The 17,984-nt window shown below is 52.8% G+C and overlaps 8 protein-coding genes across 8 annotated transcripts in view, besides 17 other annotated features; all 8 read right to left on the reverse strand.

Moving 5' to 3' along the window:
- On the reverse strand, window positions 1-457 carry Tco025E_04815 (large subunit ribosomal protein L18Ae; the record flags this gene model as incomplete). The annotated part of the gene is made up of 1 exon (XM_029371720.1): window positions 1-457. A coding segment is annotated over one exon (457 nt), but the record flags the coding sequence as incomplete, so codon positions are not given.
- A 674-nt stretch (window positions 458-1,131) lies between these two features.
- On the reverse strand, window positions 1,132-2,622 carry Tco025E_04816 (putative phenylalanyl-tRNA synthetase alpha chain; the record flags this gene model as incomplete). The annotated part of the gene is made up of 1 exon (XM_029371721.1): window positions 1,132-2,622. One exon carries the CDS (start codon window positions 2,620-2,622, stop codon window positions 1,132-1,134), a length of 1,491 nt encoding a protein of 496 aa, XP_029228163.1.
- Window positions 2,623-2,690: 68 nt separating this feature from the next.
- Window positions 2,691-2,718: a sequence feature (GA-rich).
- A 55-nt stretch (window positions 2,719-2,773) lies between these two features.
- Window positions 2,774-2,805: a sequence feature (A-rich).
- Window positions 2,806-2,829: 24 nt separating this feature from the next.
- Window positions 2,830-2,859: a microsatellite.
- A 395-nt stretch (window positions 2,860-3,254) lies between these two features.
- Window positions 3,255-3,296: a microsatellite.
- A 98-nt stretch (window positions 3,297-3,394) lies between these two features.
- Window positions 3,395-3,419: a microsatellite.
- Window positions 3,420-3,624: 205 nt separating this feature from the next.
- On the reverse strand, window positions 3,625-6,807 carry Tco025E_04817 (uncharacterized protein; the record flags this gene model as incomplete). The annotated part of the gene is made up of 1 exon (XM_029371722.1): window positions 3,625-6,807. The coding sequence occupies one exon, from the start codon at window positions 6,805-6,807 to the stop codon at window positions 3,625-3,627; it is 3,183 nt and encodes a 1,060-aa protein (XP_029228164.1).
- Window positions 6,808-6,934: 127 nt separating this feature from the next.
- Window positions 6,935-6,958: a microsatellite.
- A 134-nt stretch (window positions 6,959-7,092) lies between these two features.
- Window positions 7,093-7,113: a microsatellite.
- A 114-nt stretch (window positions 7,114-7,227) lies between these two features.
- Tco025E_04818 (transcription factor subunit 2) lies at window positions 7,228-8,541 on the reverse strand (the record flags this gene model as incomplete). Its single annotated transcript, XM_029371723.1, has 1 exon — window positions 7,228-8,541. The coding sequence occupies one exon, from the start codon at window positions 8,539-8,541 to the stop codon at window positions 7,228-7,230; it is 1,314 nt and encodes a 437-aa protein (XP_029228165.1).
- Window positions 8,542-8,980: 439 nt separating this feature from the next.
- On the reverse strand, window positions 8,981-10,504 carry Tco025E_04819 (polypyrimidine binding protein; the record flags this gene model as incomplete). Its single annotated transcript, XM_029371724.1, has 1 exon — window positions 8,981-10,504. The coding sequence occupies one exon, from the start codon at window positions 10,502-10,504 to the stop codon at window positions 8,981-8,983; it is 1,524 nt and encodes a 507-aa protein (XP_029228166.1).
- Window positions 10,505-11,017: 513 nt separating this feature from the next.
- Window positions 11,018-11,080: a microsatellite.
- Window positions 11,081-11,362: 282 nt separating this feature from the next.
- Window positions 11,363-11,404: a sequence feature (A-rich).
- A 111-nt stretch (window positions 11,405-11,515) lies between these two features.
- Window positions 11,516-11,571: a microsatellite.
- A 342-nt stretch (window positions 11,572-11,913) lies between these two features.
- Window positions 11,914-11,935: a microsatellite.
- Window positions 11,936-12,464: 529 nt separating this feature from the next.
- Window positions 12,465-12,510: a sequence feature (A-rich).
- Window positions 12,511-13,522: 1,012 nt separating this feature from the next.
- Tco025E_04820 (uncharacterized protein) lies at window positions 13,523-14,905 on the reverse strand (the record flags this gene model as incomplete). The annotated part of the gene is made up of 1 exon (XM_029371725.1): window positions 13,523-14,905. One exon carries the CDS (start codon window positions 14,903-14,905, stop codon window positions 13,523-13,525), a length of 1,383 nt encoding a protein of 460 aa, XP_029228167.1.
- Window positions 14,906-15,105: 200 nt separating this feature from the next.
- Window positions 15,106-15,142: a microsatellite.
- A 378-nt stretch (window positions 15,143-15,520) lies between these two features.
- Window positions 15,521-15,565: a microsatellite.
- Window positions 15,566-15,685: 120 nt separating this feature from the next.
- Window positions 15,686-15,709: a microsatellite.
- Window positions 15,710-15,806: 97 nt separating this feature from the next.
- Window positions 15,807-15,862: a sequence feature (A-rich).
- Window positions 15,863-15,869: 7 nt separating this feature from the next.
- On the reverse strand, window positions 15,870-16,451 carry Tco025E_04821 (CYC2-like cyclin 6; the record flags this gene model as incomplete). Its single annotated transcript, XM_029371726.1, has 1 exon — window positions 15,870-16,451. One exon carries the CDS (start codon window positions 16,449-16,451, stop codon window positions 15,870-15,872), a length of 582 nt encoding a protein of 193 aa, XP_029228168.1.
- Window positions 16,452-17,255: 804 nt separating this feature from the next.
- Window positions 17,256-17,274: a microsatellite.
- Window positions 17,275-17,532: 258 nt separating this feature from the next.
- Window positions 17,533-17,984, reverse strand: part of Tco025E_04822 (putative MAP protein kinase) — a gene marked incomplete at both ends in the record, with an annotated part of 3,477 nt that continues 3,025 nt past the window's right edge. Inside the window, one exon of the mRNA XM_029371727.1 lies at window positions 17,533-17,984. This exon is cut by the window's right edge and continues 3,025 nt beyond it. Within this exon, the coding sequence (XP_029228169.1) occupies window positions 17,533-17,984 (452 nt within the window).

Consider the following 17,984-nt stretch of genomic DNA (forward strand, 5'->3'; position numbering starts at 1 on the left):
AGCGGAAGGACAGGTTGCTGGCGTGGTACTCCGCGATGCTGAGCCGCTTCACCTGGTGGTTCGGGATGCTCTTCACGCCGAGCACCTCAATGTTGCTGTACCGCGCCCGGTGGCGGGAGGCGAGGTCGTGGTAGGCCTGGCTCACCGCCCCCGCCTTGCAGACGTCGCGGAACTCCTTCACCATGTGCGTGTAGCCGCAACGCTGGCTGTAGTACGCGATGTCGACGCTGTAGTTGCGCGCCGCCAGCTTGCGGTCCTTCACCACCTTGCAGGAGAGCACGTCGCCGTGGGTCGACTTCACCTTGTTCTTGCTCCGCATCATGCGCCAGAAGCGGCTCTTGGCGACGACGAAGTTGGGCGCAAAGACCTCAAACTTGTAGACGGTCGGCTCGGGGTTCTTCTCCGACGGCGTCTCGCGGCCGACGACGCAGTAGTGGCGAAGGTGCGGCTTGACCATCGCTGGGCTTCTCCTCCACACTGCACCGGGCACACAACGGAAAGTAAAAACGAAAGAAAAGAGTAACGATAGCGAGAGGAAAACGGCAGACACGGTAATGGAGAGCCAGTGAACCAATAAAGACAGGAAACGAAACAAAGAAAGCAAAACAAATGGCAACAACAACAAAAAGAAAAAAAACTAATAATAAGGGAAAACAAATTCACCTAGAACAATGACGATAAGGCATGACCACATCGGTGTCTTCTATTTATTTCCCATTCTTTATCATTATTCCTGCGTGAGACGCAGAAATCGAGAGTCTACTCAGAAGCAAGACTCTACCAGTGTGGGTAGTTGTCATTTCTTCTGTTTTTTTTCTTTTTGCGGTTTTCCCTCCTTTTTAAGTCGCATTATTTGCATTTGCATCTGCAACTACCTGCACGTATCCTTCTTGTTATTGCCACACCGCCGCTTTTGCGGCTTCCTCCCTCTCCCCTTTTCCGGCCGTGTGGCTAAGGCGCGATGTGGGGTGGAGCGACGCGGCAGTGTCGCCTCCTCTCTTCCCTCCGCCTCTTCTCGCTCGTAATTTAGTTTTTTTTTTGCGCCTTTTTCCCCCTGCAATTCTTCTGGTTGATTTATTTCCAACGTGTTTTTTTTTTCTTCTTCCCCTGGCCGCCAACGCCCTCCAGAGCTTAGAAGCGCATCAGCTTAGACCGCTTGATGAAGCGCAGGTCAACCTTGTGACCAAAGAGCTCGTGGATGCTTGACAGGCCGTACTTGATCATCGTTGGCCGTTCGAGCGACAGTCCCCACGCCATCACCGTGACGTCCTCGTCAAAGCCCAGCGGCACCAGCATCTCGGGGCGGAAGAGGCCGCTGTTGCCCACCTCAATCCACCGCCTCAGCTGCTTGTGCCAGCCGAAGATCTCCATCGAGGGCTCCGTGTACGGGTTGAAGACGGGCTTGAAGCGCAACTTCTCCACACCAATGCGGCTAAAAAAGAGCTGAAATGTGTGCATCATGTTCGAGAGAGAGATGTTGCGGTCAATGACGCAGCCCTCAATCTGGTGGAACTCGCAAAGATGTGTGCGGTCCATCTCCTCATTGCGAAAGACACGGTCAATGCTGTAGTAGCGACCAGGGCGGAAATCGCGACGTCCATCCGGCAGCAGTGGGGACAGCTTCGCAATTCGGTGGAGCCAATACCCCGAGCAGCACGTCGTGTGTGTGCGCAGGAGGTTGCGCCGCGCCTCCTCCTCCCTCCAGGTGTACTTGAACTTCTTTTCATGCATGTCACGCACGCGGTCCACAACCTCGCGGTGGTCAAGCTCATGCGTTGCAGGCTTTGAAACGAAAAATGTGTCCTGCACGTCCCGGGCGGGGTGATTCTGCGCAATAAAGAGGGCATCAAAGTTCCAAAAGGACGACTCCACCCAGTGATCTGTCTCCATCTCTTGAAAGCCGAGCTCCATAAATATCTCGCGAAACTCCTGGCGCACCTTCAGCAGCGGGTGCAGCTGGCCACAGCTCACCTCTCGGCCCGCCGCATCCAAGTTATACTCCTTAAACTCGGTCGTCTTCCATGAGCCATCCTGCAGCATTTCCTTCGTAAGATCCCCCACCGCCTTCGCCCGTCGTTTTGCCGCGTAGTTTGGGCCCTTGGTCACAGAGAAGACCTTCACGTTGTCGAGCGTCGCCAGCTTGCGCTTTTTCAGCGTCTCCGCGTCCTTCGGATCGACGTGTTCGCCCTTCAACGCCCGAGTGAGGGAAACGCGCGTGCCGTCGTGAAAGGAGGAGACGCCGGGGGAACGCGCGACGATGACATGGCCTTCATTTTTCGTTAAAGTGAAGATCTTCGCCTTCATGCCATTCGCTAGCGCCACGGCCGTGGCTTCGTTTCCCAACTTCGCTGCGACGTCGGCCCGCGGCATCGCACCCTCCGCCAGCAACTCCCAGAGGAGGAACTCGGGGCTGCCGCCCTCGCATATCTTCACGGCCTCGCTTGTCAGCTTCCACGTTGGCCTTGTTTTCATTTCGCACACGACGTAGCCGTCCGACTCCAACGACTTGATGGCACCCACGACGTCCTGGTGGTTGACCCGCAGCGTCTCCGCCAGCTTGTCGGATGCGACAGCATCCGCCGACGCCAGCGCCTGCAGAACAAAAGCCTCCACAGCGCTCATTGTGCCCGTGACCGATACTAAGTTGGCAGCTGCCCGTGCAGCACGCGCCGCCAGAAACAACGAACAGCAGAGAGAGTAAGAGAGGGAGAGAGAAAGCAGCCACCCCGCGCCACGCACAGCGAATACCTTCACGGGAAAACAGACTTCCAGCAAAATAAATAAAATAAAAATAATAAAAATAAAGCATCCGATGGTGCCACTATGCAAATAAATACATACATGCGTACATAATAGCATGTGCCCTATTTTTTCTTCCCAGTAGAAGGAGTGACGCAAAAAGAAAAAAACGAGGAAAGGAAGCAGAATCTATACCCCTCCGTATTCCCTGTAATGACCACGTGTATACCTTCATGCAGTAGCCAATAGCGAGAGTGTCACAGACGACTACGCATTCTCTCTAAGTACTGCGCGGCGACAGTGAGGGGTAGCTGCTGCAAGTGCCGCCGCCCCGCCCCCGCGGAGGTCGGGGGGGATTGGGATGGGCTTTCAAAGAATTAGCCTTTGCGACGACCGCCACCGCGCAGCATTGAGAGAGGAAAATGCACCGTTGGGCATATTTGCCAGACTCCCGGGGGGGGGGGGACAGAAGACGGTTCTTGTAAGCTCTCAAAATAATAATAACAATAACAAATTAAATAAATAAATAATAAATAAATAATAAGTCAATAAATAAAACGCCTGGACTAAATACACACGCATATACAACGTACAATGACAATAGTCATCGCAACTGTAATAATAAAATCGGTGCCGCGCAAAGAAGAACGGTTGAACACACACACACACACACACACACAACGTAGAAAAGGTGGGGGAGCCGTCCGTGTATGAGGGAGGGTATTGCAAGATTCCCCAGCCAAGGTGACCACCACAAAGGAGAGGTTGCAGTTAACTGTGGGCCCGCCAGTTACAAGTCTCCTTGTCGTTGGTGATGCGGCCCCTTCTTACTGCGCCTTTCAAATGCATGCCGTCGGCCAACGCCACGGGTACAAGCAACTGAGCTCAGGTAAAAACGCCTCCAGTAGGAGGCGAAACGCAAGCGGATAATAAAAGAGCCGCTCCCTGGGTCGCAATCAGGTGTGCGCCCAGAAGTTCAGCGTCATCAAGCTCCTCCTTGCGGAACACAATACGGATGACCCCATCGGTCATGACATTTCCCCACGCAGCCTTCGCACCGTCATGCTTAACGGCAGCGGAGTCAAGCTCTGCCAAATCGATCTTGCGGATAAACGCACAAATTTCTACAAGCAGCTGGAGAATCCCGCACTCGGCCGCAGGCGCAGCGAGAAGCGCCGTCGCGGCCATGTTCAACAAGGCTGTATCATCGTCAAAAAGATGAAGATTGTCAGCTATAGGCGCCGGCTGGGGGGAACGCCCCAGATAAGCCCTCACCGCCTGTGTTACGCGTGTTACGGGACAACGCGCCGGCGAGACATGACGCACCAACGCAAATGTATTCCACAAACTATATAGCAAAAGCCGCCAAAGCGACTCTAATGTCGTGTGTCGCAGGCTTGGAACAATACTCGGCCAGAGCCCCACCTCACTGGACCGATCAGTTAATTGCAGGCCGCCGCCTGCACAACACCGCCGCGAGGCCAAAAAAAGGACACGGAGAAGGCAACTCTCAGACATCTCCTCCTCGGTTTCCCCCGCGTGAGACAGGGAGAACCAGGAGCAGCAATACCGGTCTTCCTTCTGCTGGGACGCTCGCAGCGGGGGCTGAGCGGTGTCGTGGCCCGGGGAACTTGTCTCCCGCAGCCACTTGGGTTCGATCTCCAAATGTAACAGTAAGTCCCCTTCAAAATTGAAGAAAAATTTCACCGCATGCATGCGCCAGAGACTCAAGGAATATTTAGGAAGTTTCGGCAGTGGACGCATACCCGCGCCATTTTCAACTCCACTCGTCATTGCTGACAAGGATAAGACCTCCGGGGGAGCAATGGCGGATTGAATCAGTGTGAACACGTCCCACATCAGCGACAGCGGCCATAAATGGGCCTCCAACGATGCGTGCAAGACGGACGCAGCAGATGTAACAAACCCATTCTGGCCTACTCCGTTTGGCTCCACACAGGGGGGAGGAGGAAAGAGTAGCCTAAAAGTTTGGTCACTCTCCCCCGCCTCGGTGACTAACAGTGTGTGGTACTCCATGCAACGAAGGGGCAGGTGAAGGCGCAGTTCCTCCAAGGTCCGTAGCAAGTCCCTCGCCCGTCGGCACACGGTGAGCTCGAAGAAGTGGCGCACACGATGAGTGTGCAACAAGTGCACATCCGCTGGGTTTAGTAAAAGCACATGGGCGCACTGTCTTGCGTATCTGGTAGGTAACAACCGGAGTGCGTCCCCCAACCACGAACAACACATTGAGGGTTTGGCAGCCAGAACAAAGAGTCGAAATCCTTTGTTGTCTTTGCTTGACAACGCCAGGCTGATAAAAACAAAAAGGTAAGCGAGAGAGTCACCAAATTGAAGCACCGAGTCCTTCCAGTGGCCACAAAACCGTGGGCATCGCCGCTGCAACTCGACTCCCTTCCTTGCTTGGTACTCCTCGAGGTACAGACGCAATAGATCCCAGTAAATGAAAATGCCAACGGTTCCATCGCAGGCAAGGCCAAAAATGCCGCAAAAGCAGGCATGCACTCCTGTTGCCCCCGGGTCATCAATCATGCCCAGGGCGTATGCGACCAGCTCGTCGAAGATCACTTCAGCCGGTGAACTCACCGCGTTACGGCTCGCAGTTTGCGCGCCAGAGGGATGTCGGGAACGACCAACACGTGACAGAAAACCGAGCACGGGTCTTAGCATCCTGGAAAACACAGAACCCTCCCCCACGACAGGAAATGTCACGCTGGACGGGAGTGGAACTGAAGCAAAGTGACCCACACGCCCCAAACGTCGTTGGGCGTAACGAGTAAGGCACAAGAGCCGGCTCCAATAAATCGGTTCCATGATTGGCTTGTGCTGCATCACCCAGTGCAGCAAGCGGACAAAATAATGATCCAGAAATTCACAAAACCGCAGTCCAGCCTCGGCCTCAGAGGCCACCAGATCGCCGTCATGACGTGGACTTGGTGGATCCGTTTTATGGCACAAATACAAAAACACCTCGGCCCACCGCTGCGTAAGCGCCGGTAGCTCGTTGTTAAAGGCAGCCATCTCTGTTTCATGTGGGCCACTAAACAATAAGCCATGAGCCGCCTTCTGCGCCAACTTCGCCAACATGGTGCAGCGTTTTTGCACCAAGGTGTAATGTGTGTCAAAACAGCTCTCTTCTGGGAGTAAACGGGAGACGATATTTATTAGGGTTGGCACGACCGCTCGAAGAACCACGATCGTTGCCATCATATTCTGCTGCAAAATAGTCAACGTTTCCAGGCTACAACCTCGATGCCCGGGCTGCACATGATCTTGGGAAGCCGCGCCAACAGTGTTCAAGAGGCATCGCAGGGACTCTCGCAAGCTCCATGGCCATTGGCTCACAGAGGCGTAGACGACGTTCAGAATACGGCATGACATTCCCCCAATGGTAGACACGTAACTATCCTGATGGCGGGCAATGCCCTTGTCAACGCCTGATAACAAGGTCGTCGACCCGTTAAAATAGTCAAGCCCTTCAAGGAGGCATCGAGAAGACACGACTTCACCAGACCTCACGGTATCAGTGTCGGCCTCCGAAAGACTAACGTCACCCTCCGCCACGGCAGGCGCAGCGCCGTCTGCATGCAAAATGCTACAGCACCGCAGCAGCTGCCCCTCAATTCCACCCTCACTACTTACCACTCGGGCCAGAAGACCCTCAAACACCTTGGGCACCACACCATTTCCTCGCATAAAGGTATGGACATCGTTCCGTTTCTGCGAGGCATGATAAAACTCTAACAGAAGAAGTGTCGACAAAATTTGCGAGGCTTCTACCGGGGCGACCTCACTCGCAACCCAAAGAACGTGCTCCAGAAGCTCGGCTAAAGTGTCCTGCTCCTCCGCCGGGACACCATGCAAAATGCTGAGAAGTAATACTTTGTCGTGCGCCAATGTCCGCAACATATCGGTGAAATCACGCCAGTCATCTTCACACGGCGACGTAGACGAAACGCCAGAAGCCGTTTTCAACACAAACCCGCTGTCGCCGTTACGGTATATCGCCGCCTCGCTGCTTGACAGAACCGGGGGAGTGATGAGGCTCATCTCTCCACAGACCCAAAGAGGGTGGGAGAAGGTGGAAGAAGTGGGGGAGGGGGCAAGATAAATGTGCCCGGTGGCCGAATGAAAAAGGGAAAACTAAGACGTAGTCCTCAAACACCCCTTCTCCCACTATTATTATTATTATTATTATTATGGCCTCTATGGAATACCAAGTTGCAACAGCATAAAAAAAAAAAAGGGCCAAACAACTCCAAACAAATGAGGGAAAACCAAAAATATATACATCTATTAGCAGAGTCCTCTGGCTTGTAGCACACAAACAGAGACATATATATATATATATATATAGCAATTGAGAAACACAGAGACAATGCCGCGCTGGGTAGGAGCAAACTATCTACCCACCGGATTCCGCCTCCAAACAGCAGACGAGGTACACCATGAGAGAGGAGAAAAGTATATTCACCCTGTGGACGGTTTACAAAGCGGCACCTCATCATAGTCGTCATCAAAAAACTCCCTTGCAGTGTATCTTGCGGTAGCGGTAATGTCAGCGTCGCGTTTCTCCTTCGGTGTTGTGGAATCTGCGCTATCGGAGAAGGGTTGTTCCTTCCGTGTCGCTGGCGGCACTAGATCTTCGCCCTCCTGGAAGACAAACACGGGTCGCAACCAGGGGGGAAGCTGGCCACGTTTCATTACCTTCATAACACTTTCCCTGACTTTTTCGGCGTCCAGTCTTTGTTGATCCACACGTTTCACCCTAATAGCCGCCGCGTTACGGTGCACAAGGCGAAACTGATCAAGCACCGTGGCCCGATGCTTGGATCGGTGGTCGTACTCCTCCTTCGTCATCACCTCATCTTCATCCACCACAAACGCGGCATCGTTGACACGAACAAATGGATGTGCGTAAAGAAACCGAAAAAACAGCCCCTGTTGCACAAGGAAAGGATCGCGTGCTAGTGGGTAGTCTGCAGCTTCAGCAAGAGGTATTTTAGAGGAATCGCCTTGGACCGCCTCCATCGACCTGCCGCCACTGTTGCCGTTCTTGCCGGTTGCCGTCGTTGTTGCTGGTGTGCTGGGGCGCTGCTGGACGGGGCCAAAAGAAAGCAACGACTGTCCACTCGCCAGCTTCTCTTCATAGCGGGCATATATGGCGCGCAGCACGGCGCCCAGTACATCTGTGTGACAAAGCGGGCAACGTGAGATGGTCGAACGCAAGTCCTTTAGTGCCATCCAGTAGCGACAAGAAACACAGCAAAGCCCTCGTCGAGAATCTGAGCGTCGAAGTGTGGCTGACACATTCAGGGAAACGTGTTCACCACTTATGTCGTCGTTGGTCGCATACTGTGGAAGAGGCAACTGACAAAGCGCCAAAAGGATGTGACTGCCGTGGGCAAACGCAAACGGCAACAATGTGGCATAATTAATATAATAGCGAAGTGTGCTCTCCTCGGTGGCCTCTTGACGGCTTCTTTTTTTGCTGCTGCTTTTGCCCCCATACTCCCCAATTGTATCGTCCTGACGGAGCTCAGCGGAGGTGCAGTACAACTCCTTTGGCATCCCTTCAATGCCGATCTCCACACGATCCGGCGGAAGTCCCAAGTACGCGCCAAGCTCACTCAGCGTTGCCCCGCCAGCCTTGAACGTTAGACACAGAGTGTCTGCCACCAGAATGGAAAGCGGGCTGTAGTGCCCCATCCGCATGTACAATTGCAGGATCAAAACAGCACGCTGAGCGCCTGCGCCGGGCAGTGACGGCTGCCAAGGATCCATCGTCTACTGCTCCCACTACGGACAGACACACGCCCACAGACAGAGAACCGCCCAGCCCCGTCCCTCCTTCTTACGTCGCCCTTCCCGGAGAGCAGAAGTACGGGACGTCGAGAAGGGCCTTTTAAAACTAGGAAAACGCGGACATTTGTATAAAACAAAAACCAGAGCGAAAGTACTGAGAACAACACAGAACAAAAAAAAGCGCAAAGTAACAAAAAACTACAAGAAGCAAACAAAAAAAAACGACGAGCATCAAAGAAATGAAACGAAAGTGATCAAACACCACCACCACCCATTGTGTGCCATACAATTCACAGTCGTAGCCAGACGCATCCCCTCTTCAAATAACGGCGAATGAATAGAAGCATTTAAAAAAGAAAAAGGGGGGGGGAAAAAAGAGGGGAATAGGAGTATCGTTTGTATTATGCAACGTATTATTTCATTTCTTAGCGAAACCGCAACCATTGCTAGGCTCATTCAATTTGCCCGCCTCATTCTCTGCAGCTGGGTCCTCCGCAGCCGGTTCCTTCACCTCAGCTGGAGAGGCTTCAGTTTCCTCTTCGCCGCTGCTGCGTGGGCCCGGTGGAAAGTGCGAAAATGTCACACGTAGGAAGCGCTCCTTCAGCTGCTGGGAGTGCACCGAGATCAGGGCCTGTACTGCGGTTTCTATATCTCTCAAGCTAACAATAGCGACGGTTGAATTCTTGCGGTAATAGCCATCCAGTTCAAATCCGGCCTTGGTGAACACCTCCTTAATATCGTCATCCGTGATGGCTTCGGTAAGATTGGAGATGAACAGATTTTTCCCTGGACGGACGCGTCCGGTAGGGTTAAAAGCGGCGGTCGGTTTTGTTCGGTGATGGTACCCACTTGAAAAGAGCACGGCATGTGTGGCGGGGTCCGTCGCTGGGCCACTGTTCCACTCGGTCCTTCCACCACGTTCTACGTAACCAGCAAAATGCTTCAGTGAAAGCGTGGCACCATGAAATGGGCATCCTTGCAGATACTGAACGGCAAGACGAGCGTCGTAGACGTTTTGAAAATGCGCAACAACGGTAGTCTTTGAACTGAATTGACGCTTGAGTGAATTCACATTACCGTATACCTCAAGAAGAACCCACAAATCATGAAGGGCAACCGTTTCTGGCATGTTGCTGACAATGACCACAGCATCGGTGGGAGGCTGGGCGTACGGGGCACCAGCGACAGCGTATGGGGGATGTGCCATTGGGCCACCGGCAGCATATGGGGGGCCGTAGCGTCCCATTCCACCACCACGGCCACGGCCACGGCCACCCATTCCACCCCGCGGGATTAAAGAACCAGGCATAGCCCCGTAGTTTGCATGACCAAACGGCATCGGTTGCTGTGGTGGCATTGGTGGTTGCTGAGGGCTTTGTTTTTGTGGGTACGGCAATGGAGTAGTGGCATATCCTCCCATCGTAGGGACACCAACACCGCCACGATCAAGTGTTAAAGACATAAAACAACATTCAGGATAAATCGAATTCTTATTTAGTTGCTGCATCACTCGTCGAGCTGTGGCGGCATCGGAGTAATCCACCCAGCCTGTGGTGGTGGGGCCAGAAGGGCCACAGACAACGTTTAGAGGTGGGGCCACCATCCCAAAGACTTGGGTCAATATCTCCTTCGTCACCGGATATGTACATTTTTCCACCACAACATTGATCCGTGTTGCACCGAGGTGCGGGGCCATCATTGCCGGCGCAACACCGTTGCTGCCATAAGGCGCTGGTTCCACCGTCACATTTTGGCCAAAAAGATTGATGCATCCCTGATGAAGAAGAGACCGTGCCTCTTGCGGCGTTCGCATCGTCACAGTCGCCTGACGCATATGAGGGGAAATTGCCGTGCTCACGGCTGTGCCATAGATGAGCAACGCCCGGCGAAGGTCATCTTCATGGCATTGGGGAGGTATATTCTTCAAGACCACAGACATCATCGTCGTTTATGTCGCCTCGTTTGGGTTTTTGTTTTTGTTTTCTCGTTAAATTAAATATATTTTCCTCTCACCTGAGCTCCTGTAACCCACCCTCTTCTTTTCACCTCCGCCAGACGCAACCTTTTCCTCGCCTCTTCTCACGTTGATTCCTCTCCGCCCGTCCTTTTTGGCGCCCCTGGGATGTCCCAAATAAACGACAGTGAAGGAAACCTGTAGATATCGGGGAAAATGCGTGGATCACAGGTTCAGTCTTCCTCACCTCCCCTTTCCTCTCGAGTTTTGCGTATTTTTTTTTTTTGCCTTTCCTTCTCCTGGTACAATATCCCTTTCCGCTCTTGCTCTGTCTTCCAAGTTGCTGCGGTTAGTGCTGCTGTTTTCACCGACAACGGGACTGGCCTAGTTGGACGCAGTGAACTATGAGCCCGTTACCCTCTGATCCACTGGGGGGAAGCCGGTCTACTTGTTTCCGTTACTTTTTAAATATTCTCTCCGTGGATCTCCTTCTTTAGGGAATCTTTTTGTCTCTCTTTTTTTTTTTTGCTTCCTCCCGCTTCTTCTTCTTTCTTCTTATTTTTCCTGTTAACACTTACGCAGCCACGTCTTCTTTACTTCGCGCTTCTTCCTTGAGGTCGTTTGTGGGCCCGAATTAGCCTTGTGTTTTTTCTTTTTTTTTTTCCTTCTTCCTCTGCTTCGTTTGTCTCACCGTCAGCCACGAGGCACCCGTCCGCTTCGCTTCGTTCGCCGCTTTTGCTTCACCGCGCGCCTGTGCGTGTGTTTGTGAATACGCGTCGCTGGAAGACCGACACCGTGCGGCGAGAGGGCGTGTGTGGCGCGTGACAACAGCCGCCGCGGGGAGTCAAAAAAGAAGAAAAGTAAAAAAAAAGGAAAAAATAACAAAAATATGTGTGTGTGCACTTAACAACGTGAGGGCGGTGGCCCCGCCAAGGCGCCTCCCTGCCTGCCCCCCGCAGACGGAGAGGAGAGACCGGGACGTCGTCGCGCCTTCCCGTGAAAAAAAAAAGAAAAACACAAGCAAACAAACAAAGAAGCAGAGACACACGCACACACATCTGCGAGGAGTCCGCAAAGCCAACAAGAGGCGCGGAAAAAAAAAGGAGAAGTGCACCTCACAAAGGCGTCATCTTCTCCCTCCACACGCGCTGGCGCTGACCGACGACGACGAGACTTCTGGCTGCCTGCCTAGGACCCGTGAATGCGCGTCCGCACACATTCACGCAGATGAGGAGACTCAGGGGAAAATGGGAAGAGGAAGGACACAAGTGACATCAGATGATAAGTGGTGCGAGAAGCGTGGGGGGCGCACACGTCGCCTCTCGCTGGTCCGCAGCGGTAACAACAAAGCTGCGGGGTGCCACCGCGCCATGCAGCGGGAACGCCACATGACACCAGGGGAGGGGAGGGGGGGGGGGGTCGTAGAGTGTTTCTCACCGAGACACTCCCCAACGTCGCCAAGATCAAATATGCCGGGAAGAGACAATAAAATAAAATAAAAACACAGGGGGCGCCACTATGAACCGTGTTGCCCCGTGAAGCTGCCGCGGACCAAGTGCTGAGCGAAGCCACAGAGGCCACCAACGAGGAAGAAACGTAAGACGCACGAGAAAAGATTCATTCACACCAACGATAATAAATAAAGCAACCAATGAGGCATGGAAATCCCGTGCCGGGAGTATTCTCGCGACTCAACACATCAGAGCAAACAGGCGACTCAGCGTACCTCCAAACTTAAGTTCAAACGAAGACAATCACCATCGCTCCGCTGTGGGAATTTAAGGCGCAGGGGTGTCGAGAGCTTCACACACACATACACCACAGAGTACATATGTATACACCAACACCGCAATGGCGACCGAAGATGCACCTTCGGGAATTATCCCACGCCGCAAGAAAGAACGAAATGCAGCCGAATTCATGCCGGGACAATGAAGACTAGAGCTATAAAACAAGGCACAAACCACAGCAACAAACAAAACAAAAAAACACAAGGACGAGCAGCGACTCGTCGACTCGATACAAATGTCTTACGTATGCGCGCGAGTTATCGTAGAACGTACTGTAAACGTGTGTGGTGCTGTGTGAGGAGACAACTCAAGTACAAGTCGGCCAGGGACTCCTCCCTTCGCGCCGTGCTCCAGCCTCTGCCGCCCCAGCGAAAGGAAACGTTAGTCGGCTTCTGTCACCCACCCCCCTCCGCAGGGGCGAGAAGCCAAGCGAGAAAACGAAAATGATGCCGCAAAGGCACCCCTGACACTCACGATAAGTGGAAAGTCAAATGATGAGATTAAGCGAAGTAGGGGGCAACAGCAGTCGTTCCAAAAACAAAACAAAAACGGAACGGCATAAGGGAGAGAGGCAAAGAAAAAGAAAAAAGAAAAGGAGAAATGGAAGTCAATCGAAAAGGAGTTAAAGGACAGTAAAAGAAACATGAATGGATATCGCAGAAGAAAAACAAAACAAAAAAGACACGAAAAAAGGAACCACCGATGACGTTGTTGAGAAGTAGCGCAAACAGAGGGGGAACGTGGCCCCCGCCTTGTGGCGGGGAAAACAAACAAACAAACAAAAACGGCTCTTCACCCCGCGCACGCAGATATTTCTCCGCAGCGCCACCTCTTTTTCGTTCACCTCTCTTTTCCCCCTCTTCCTTTTCATATAGCTCCCTAGAACGCTTCCCCCATTGCTGGTTTGCGTCTACGTTGCTCTTTTTTCCCCCTTCTTTTTTTTTTTGCCCTTTTCTGTTTTCGTTGCTCATTACGTATCTTACTCCTTTTGCATCCTCCTTTATTCCCTCTGAGGGGCTCTTCTCATCGTCAGTGTTATTTATATCCTCTACGCATGGATACGATGCAAGGCGTTCTCGCGTGCACATGTACAACATGCGGACGTAGACGCAGCTATACGCGCCCCCTCTATGGGGCGGCAGAGAACGCGAGGCTGGGCCACAAAGTAATCCAGTACGTGTATGTCTCCTAATGGCTTGCACAGGCTTCATTTGACTTAACTCTTTTCGGCGTTGTCCTCTACGCTCTGCTCAATGTGGTTGCTGTTATTGTCTTTGGGTCCCTCAATAAAGAGAACGTTGGAGCGCTCCTCTCCACAGACGCTGTTGTGACACTTCACGAGTAGTGCCACAGCCGTGGCTGTGTCCGCCATGTAAACAGTAAACGCCCCTTCGTCATCCTTGATGATGCGGTCAGGGAAGAAATTCTCGCTGGTAAAGTACGTCATTACATCCGCCTCCGAGTACCCCGCGCATCCGGTGACCTTCAGCACATTCGAGGGGTTACACTTACTACGCTGCCCAGGGCTACGGTGGCGTGCGGTTGTGAAGTCATACTGCAGGGTCGCGGCGTCCAACGGATCTCCGTCGTCGGTGCATGGTGTCCGCTCATTGTAGGTGGGAAAACGCTTTGCACTCACCGTGCCCCCGGCAAACGGCACCTTTCGCACGTGCTGAACAACATTATCGGCCTCCGGTATCGAGGCCATCTTCACCGTCAGAATCTCCTTCTTGTTGTGGTTGCGGCGCACAGTCACCACGCCACCAAAGGTCTCAAGAAACGTAAAAATGTTCTGTAATGGCTCCGTCTCTGGCACCACCGTCACGCTGAGGAAGACGGTGGGGGTGTTTTGCACGGACTTGGGATTCATGTAGTTCGCCATCATACCTCCCGCCATAGGCATCATAGGAGGCATCATTTGGTAGGCCATGGGTGGGTATCCCATCATCATCGGGTCGAAGCCCATGGCCGCTCCACCGCCCCTCGGAACTCCAGGCCCCCCACGCCCGCGTCCACGCCCTCCACGTGGCACCTCAAAGGATGCCCTTGGCTGCGGCAGCTGCGGCTGTGGAACGTGGGGCACCTGTTGTGCCGGCTGTGGACGTGGCTGAACATAAACGCTTGGCTGCGGCTGAACCTGTGGGTACATCATATTGGGCTGCTGCGGAACACCACCGTACGCCGCCGCAGGGGCGCCGTAAACTGCGCTCTGGGGCGCCGGTAATACAGGTGCGGGCTCCCAATTGGCGTAATTCATCACCATTTTGTTACCATCATTAAATATGTTGCGATTATTTAGGTTCTCCATCACTCGCTGCGTTGCGTACATGTCGGAAAATTGGGCCATGACGACAGTTTCGTTGGGGTTAGACGAGGGAGCAATCTGTAGGCGTTGAGGATTGGTTGAGATGCTGCCAAACACACGATACATCATGTCCTCCGTGACAGGCTGGCGTATATCGCTTATGCGGACACAGAGAGTATCAGTGGCCGCGTTGCTTCCCATGAATTGCTGCTGCGCCCGGCCCCTGTAGTCAAAGTTGCCGCCGCGACCGCGCCCACCACCGCGCCCACCACGTACTCCGTACCCAAGCTGCATGTTATTTACTTGCGGGAATGCACAAGAACGAAAAAGGACTATTTCCTACGGAAATGCAATAGTCTTCTGGCCAGAAAAAGACGCACACGTGTAATGTGTGCGGGTGAGCAGGCACGCAAACAATGCGGGCCAAAGTAAAAGACAAGAAGGAAAAAATGAAACAAACTCAAGCGCCGAGAGCAACAAGAGCAAAAAAAAAAACACACACACACCCACACATAAAAACCAAACACCCACGTTGCTGCTACTGCGGGGGTGAGGCAGCGTCGGCGTGGTGGGGGAAAGGAGAAGTAAGGCGATGGGAACCGGCTTCGCTCCTCCCCCGCAAGAGAGAACATGTGTACAAAGAGCGACCCAGACGGGATTGGGCAACATAGTAGTAAAGAGTGGCCGCGCAGTGCGACCGGTTGGTCTTGAAACGGCGAAGCCCGTGCGTAACAATAAACCAGGACAATAGAGGCCCAAGCTGGGCACCCAACCCATGACCATCGACACCCCCACGATGCAGGAGGGCCAACCCGCGGACAACGCTCGAAGGAACGCCCAGTCAGAGTAGAAGAGGGCTCCTTCAGGTTACATCCATGCACCAAACGAACAAGAAAGAAGCAGAAGGTAACAAAGACAAAAAAAAACACACACACACACACACTCACACGCACAACGTCAACGGGAAGAAAAATAAAAGTAAAAAGGTTACGAATCAAGTTTCCTACCACCTCGGTTAGCAGACGTAGAAGTTCCAAATCCCGTAAACATATGGATACCCGCTCTATTCAACGGCACTCACACACACACACACACACATAACTAAAGTATTCTCCGGATTTTCATTGATGCTGCACGCGAATGCCTCATACGCGGGGACTGAGCAAATACGCATGATGGAGTGAGGGAGCGTAGCAGAAAAGCAGCACAAAGAAATCAGAAAGAAAAAGAAAAAACAAAGAAGAAAATAGACGCCTTCTTATCGCTGTGGGGTTCCCCGCTTTCCACCCGCAGAACTAGTGCCGTATTCGGAGGTCCCAGCCGCCACAGGGGACAGTTGAGAAGTCGAATAACGCGCTTGTAATCCTAAACGGTATTCCTCAAACTGACTTGGCTCCACCCAAGTCGTCCAGTCAATTATCTTCAGAAATTCAAGCTCTAACCCGTTCAATTCCGCCGTACTGATGCCACCAAGGCTTGCATAGTACGTGTTGGTATAGTAAGTATCATCTCTAAGCTTTGCACTCACCAGCACCGCCGTTATCATCAGCCGATGAACATTACGAAACGTCAGTGGAAATCTCGTCGTATACAAATACCGGTCCATGTAAATGAGGCTCAACACAAAGCACTCTGGGGAGCAGCAAGAGTATTTGGCAATACGGCGAACGTAGTCAATCACAGATATCTGCGGAATCCGGCTGCTGTGGAAATGTGTATCGCAGACACGCTCCAAGTGACGTTGTTGGCTGCAACGCTCCTGAAGCACCATCGCCGCCAGCTGCGCTAACTCGTGCATATTCGGAACCTGCGAGATTTGCTTCCTTGCCGGCACATGCATGTGAGGATACGCTCCTCGCACGCAGCCCTTTCTTGTTGTTGCTGCTGCTGCTCTTTCCTATTATTCCGCCTACGGGAGGCCAACAACACAACAAAGGAACAAGCCTAGAGAACGCGCCGCCACGGGCTGTGGCGAATGCGCCGTGACAGACCTCAACGCGCAGATAAAGACAGAGGTTAGGGGTCAAAGCAAAAGGTCACGCCTTCGCCGAAGTTATTCACACAAAGTAGAGGCTGGGGGAGGAGGGACGAGCCCTGGCGCGCCTCCGTCACTCCACCAAAAGGCAGGGGTGCAAAAGTGGCGCCGAAAAAAAAAAACACACACACTCACACACTCATAAAAAAAAAAGGTGAAAAAACATTCACCGATGCAAAAAGCGAAGGAGCACCGAGTGGGTGCTTCCCTCCCTCGACCCCCGACAGCAGCGGAGGCCCGCAGCACCGTACGAGAGGCGGTCGCCGAGGGCCCTAACATCACCCGCAGGGAGCTTCAAAACGCAGATATAACTCTACCTGGCATCCCCACCAAAAACAGCGAAGATAACAACAACAAACATCGAAAAGTAACTGCGGCAGAAGACATCGCGCAACCTACTGCACTCATCCCCGCTACGCCACATCGCACCGCCAAGACAAGTATTATACGGGTCGCAAAGAAAAAAAAAAGGGCAGAGCGATGCACGCACGGTTACGCGCAGCAGCCCCCTGTACATCCGAGAAGACACGTCCTCTCCGGAGGGCACAACTAAGGCCAATAAAAATCCTTCCTCTCCGACCGCCACACACAAGAAAAAAATCTGCAAGTATAATACTAATAATAATAACAGAAACATCCCAAACAACTGATTGGATTCAACTAGTAAAAAAATGAACACGAAATATATATAAAGGGATACAGGAAACAACATAACCACGCAAAGGAAAAAAAAGAACAGAACAGTACCGCAGCTCTAGAAAAAAAAAAAACAATAGAACTCATAGATTGCGGCACAGGAGACGCCGATACATACACATACATATGCCTACTTACCAACAAAACAAGTGACGCGTAATACAAGTGGGTTATTCGAAAAACATCGACATCACAACAGGAAGGAATATGAGAGCAGAGCAGAGGCTGACGGTCGCATGGCAGGGTTGGGGTGACAGCAGGAGCGAACAAAATGGGCCACCTCAAAGTCAAGAAAGTCTGGCATCTCCGGCTCCAGGTATCCGCGGGCAAGACTCTGCACAAAGAGAAGGTCGCGGTTAAAAAGGGCCTGCAGTGACGCCGCATCGCTCCCCTCTGGCGCAGTACGGCTCCACTTCCACGGCAGACGCCCAAGCAGCATCTCTAGCAGTGAAATCCCCAGCGAAAAAATGTCCGACTGGGGCGTGCAACGACCCCCACTCGCCACCTCGGGAGCCATGTAGAGTGCCGTCCCACGCAGCATCACCTCATCCACCATTGTCCGCGCCATGTCAGCCGCCTCAGAAATGGTGGAGCCAAAGTCGGAAAGCTTGCACACGCCATCCATCCCGAGCAGCATGTTGT

This window comes from Trypanosoma conorhini, assembly GCF_003719485.1.
Source record: "Trypanosoma conorhini strain 025E chromosome Unknown Tco_14.4_contig_00259, whole genome shotgun sequence".
In the NCBI taxonomy this organism is placed as follows: Eukaryota; Euglenozoa; class Kinetoplastea; order Trypanosomatida; family Trypanosomatidae; genus Trypanosoma; species Trypanosoma conorhini.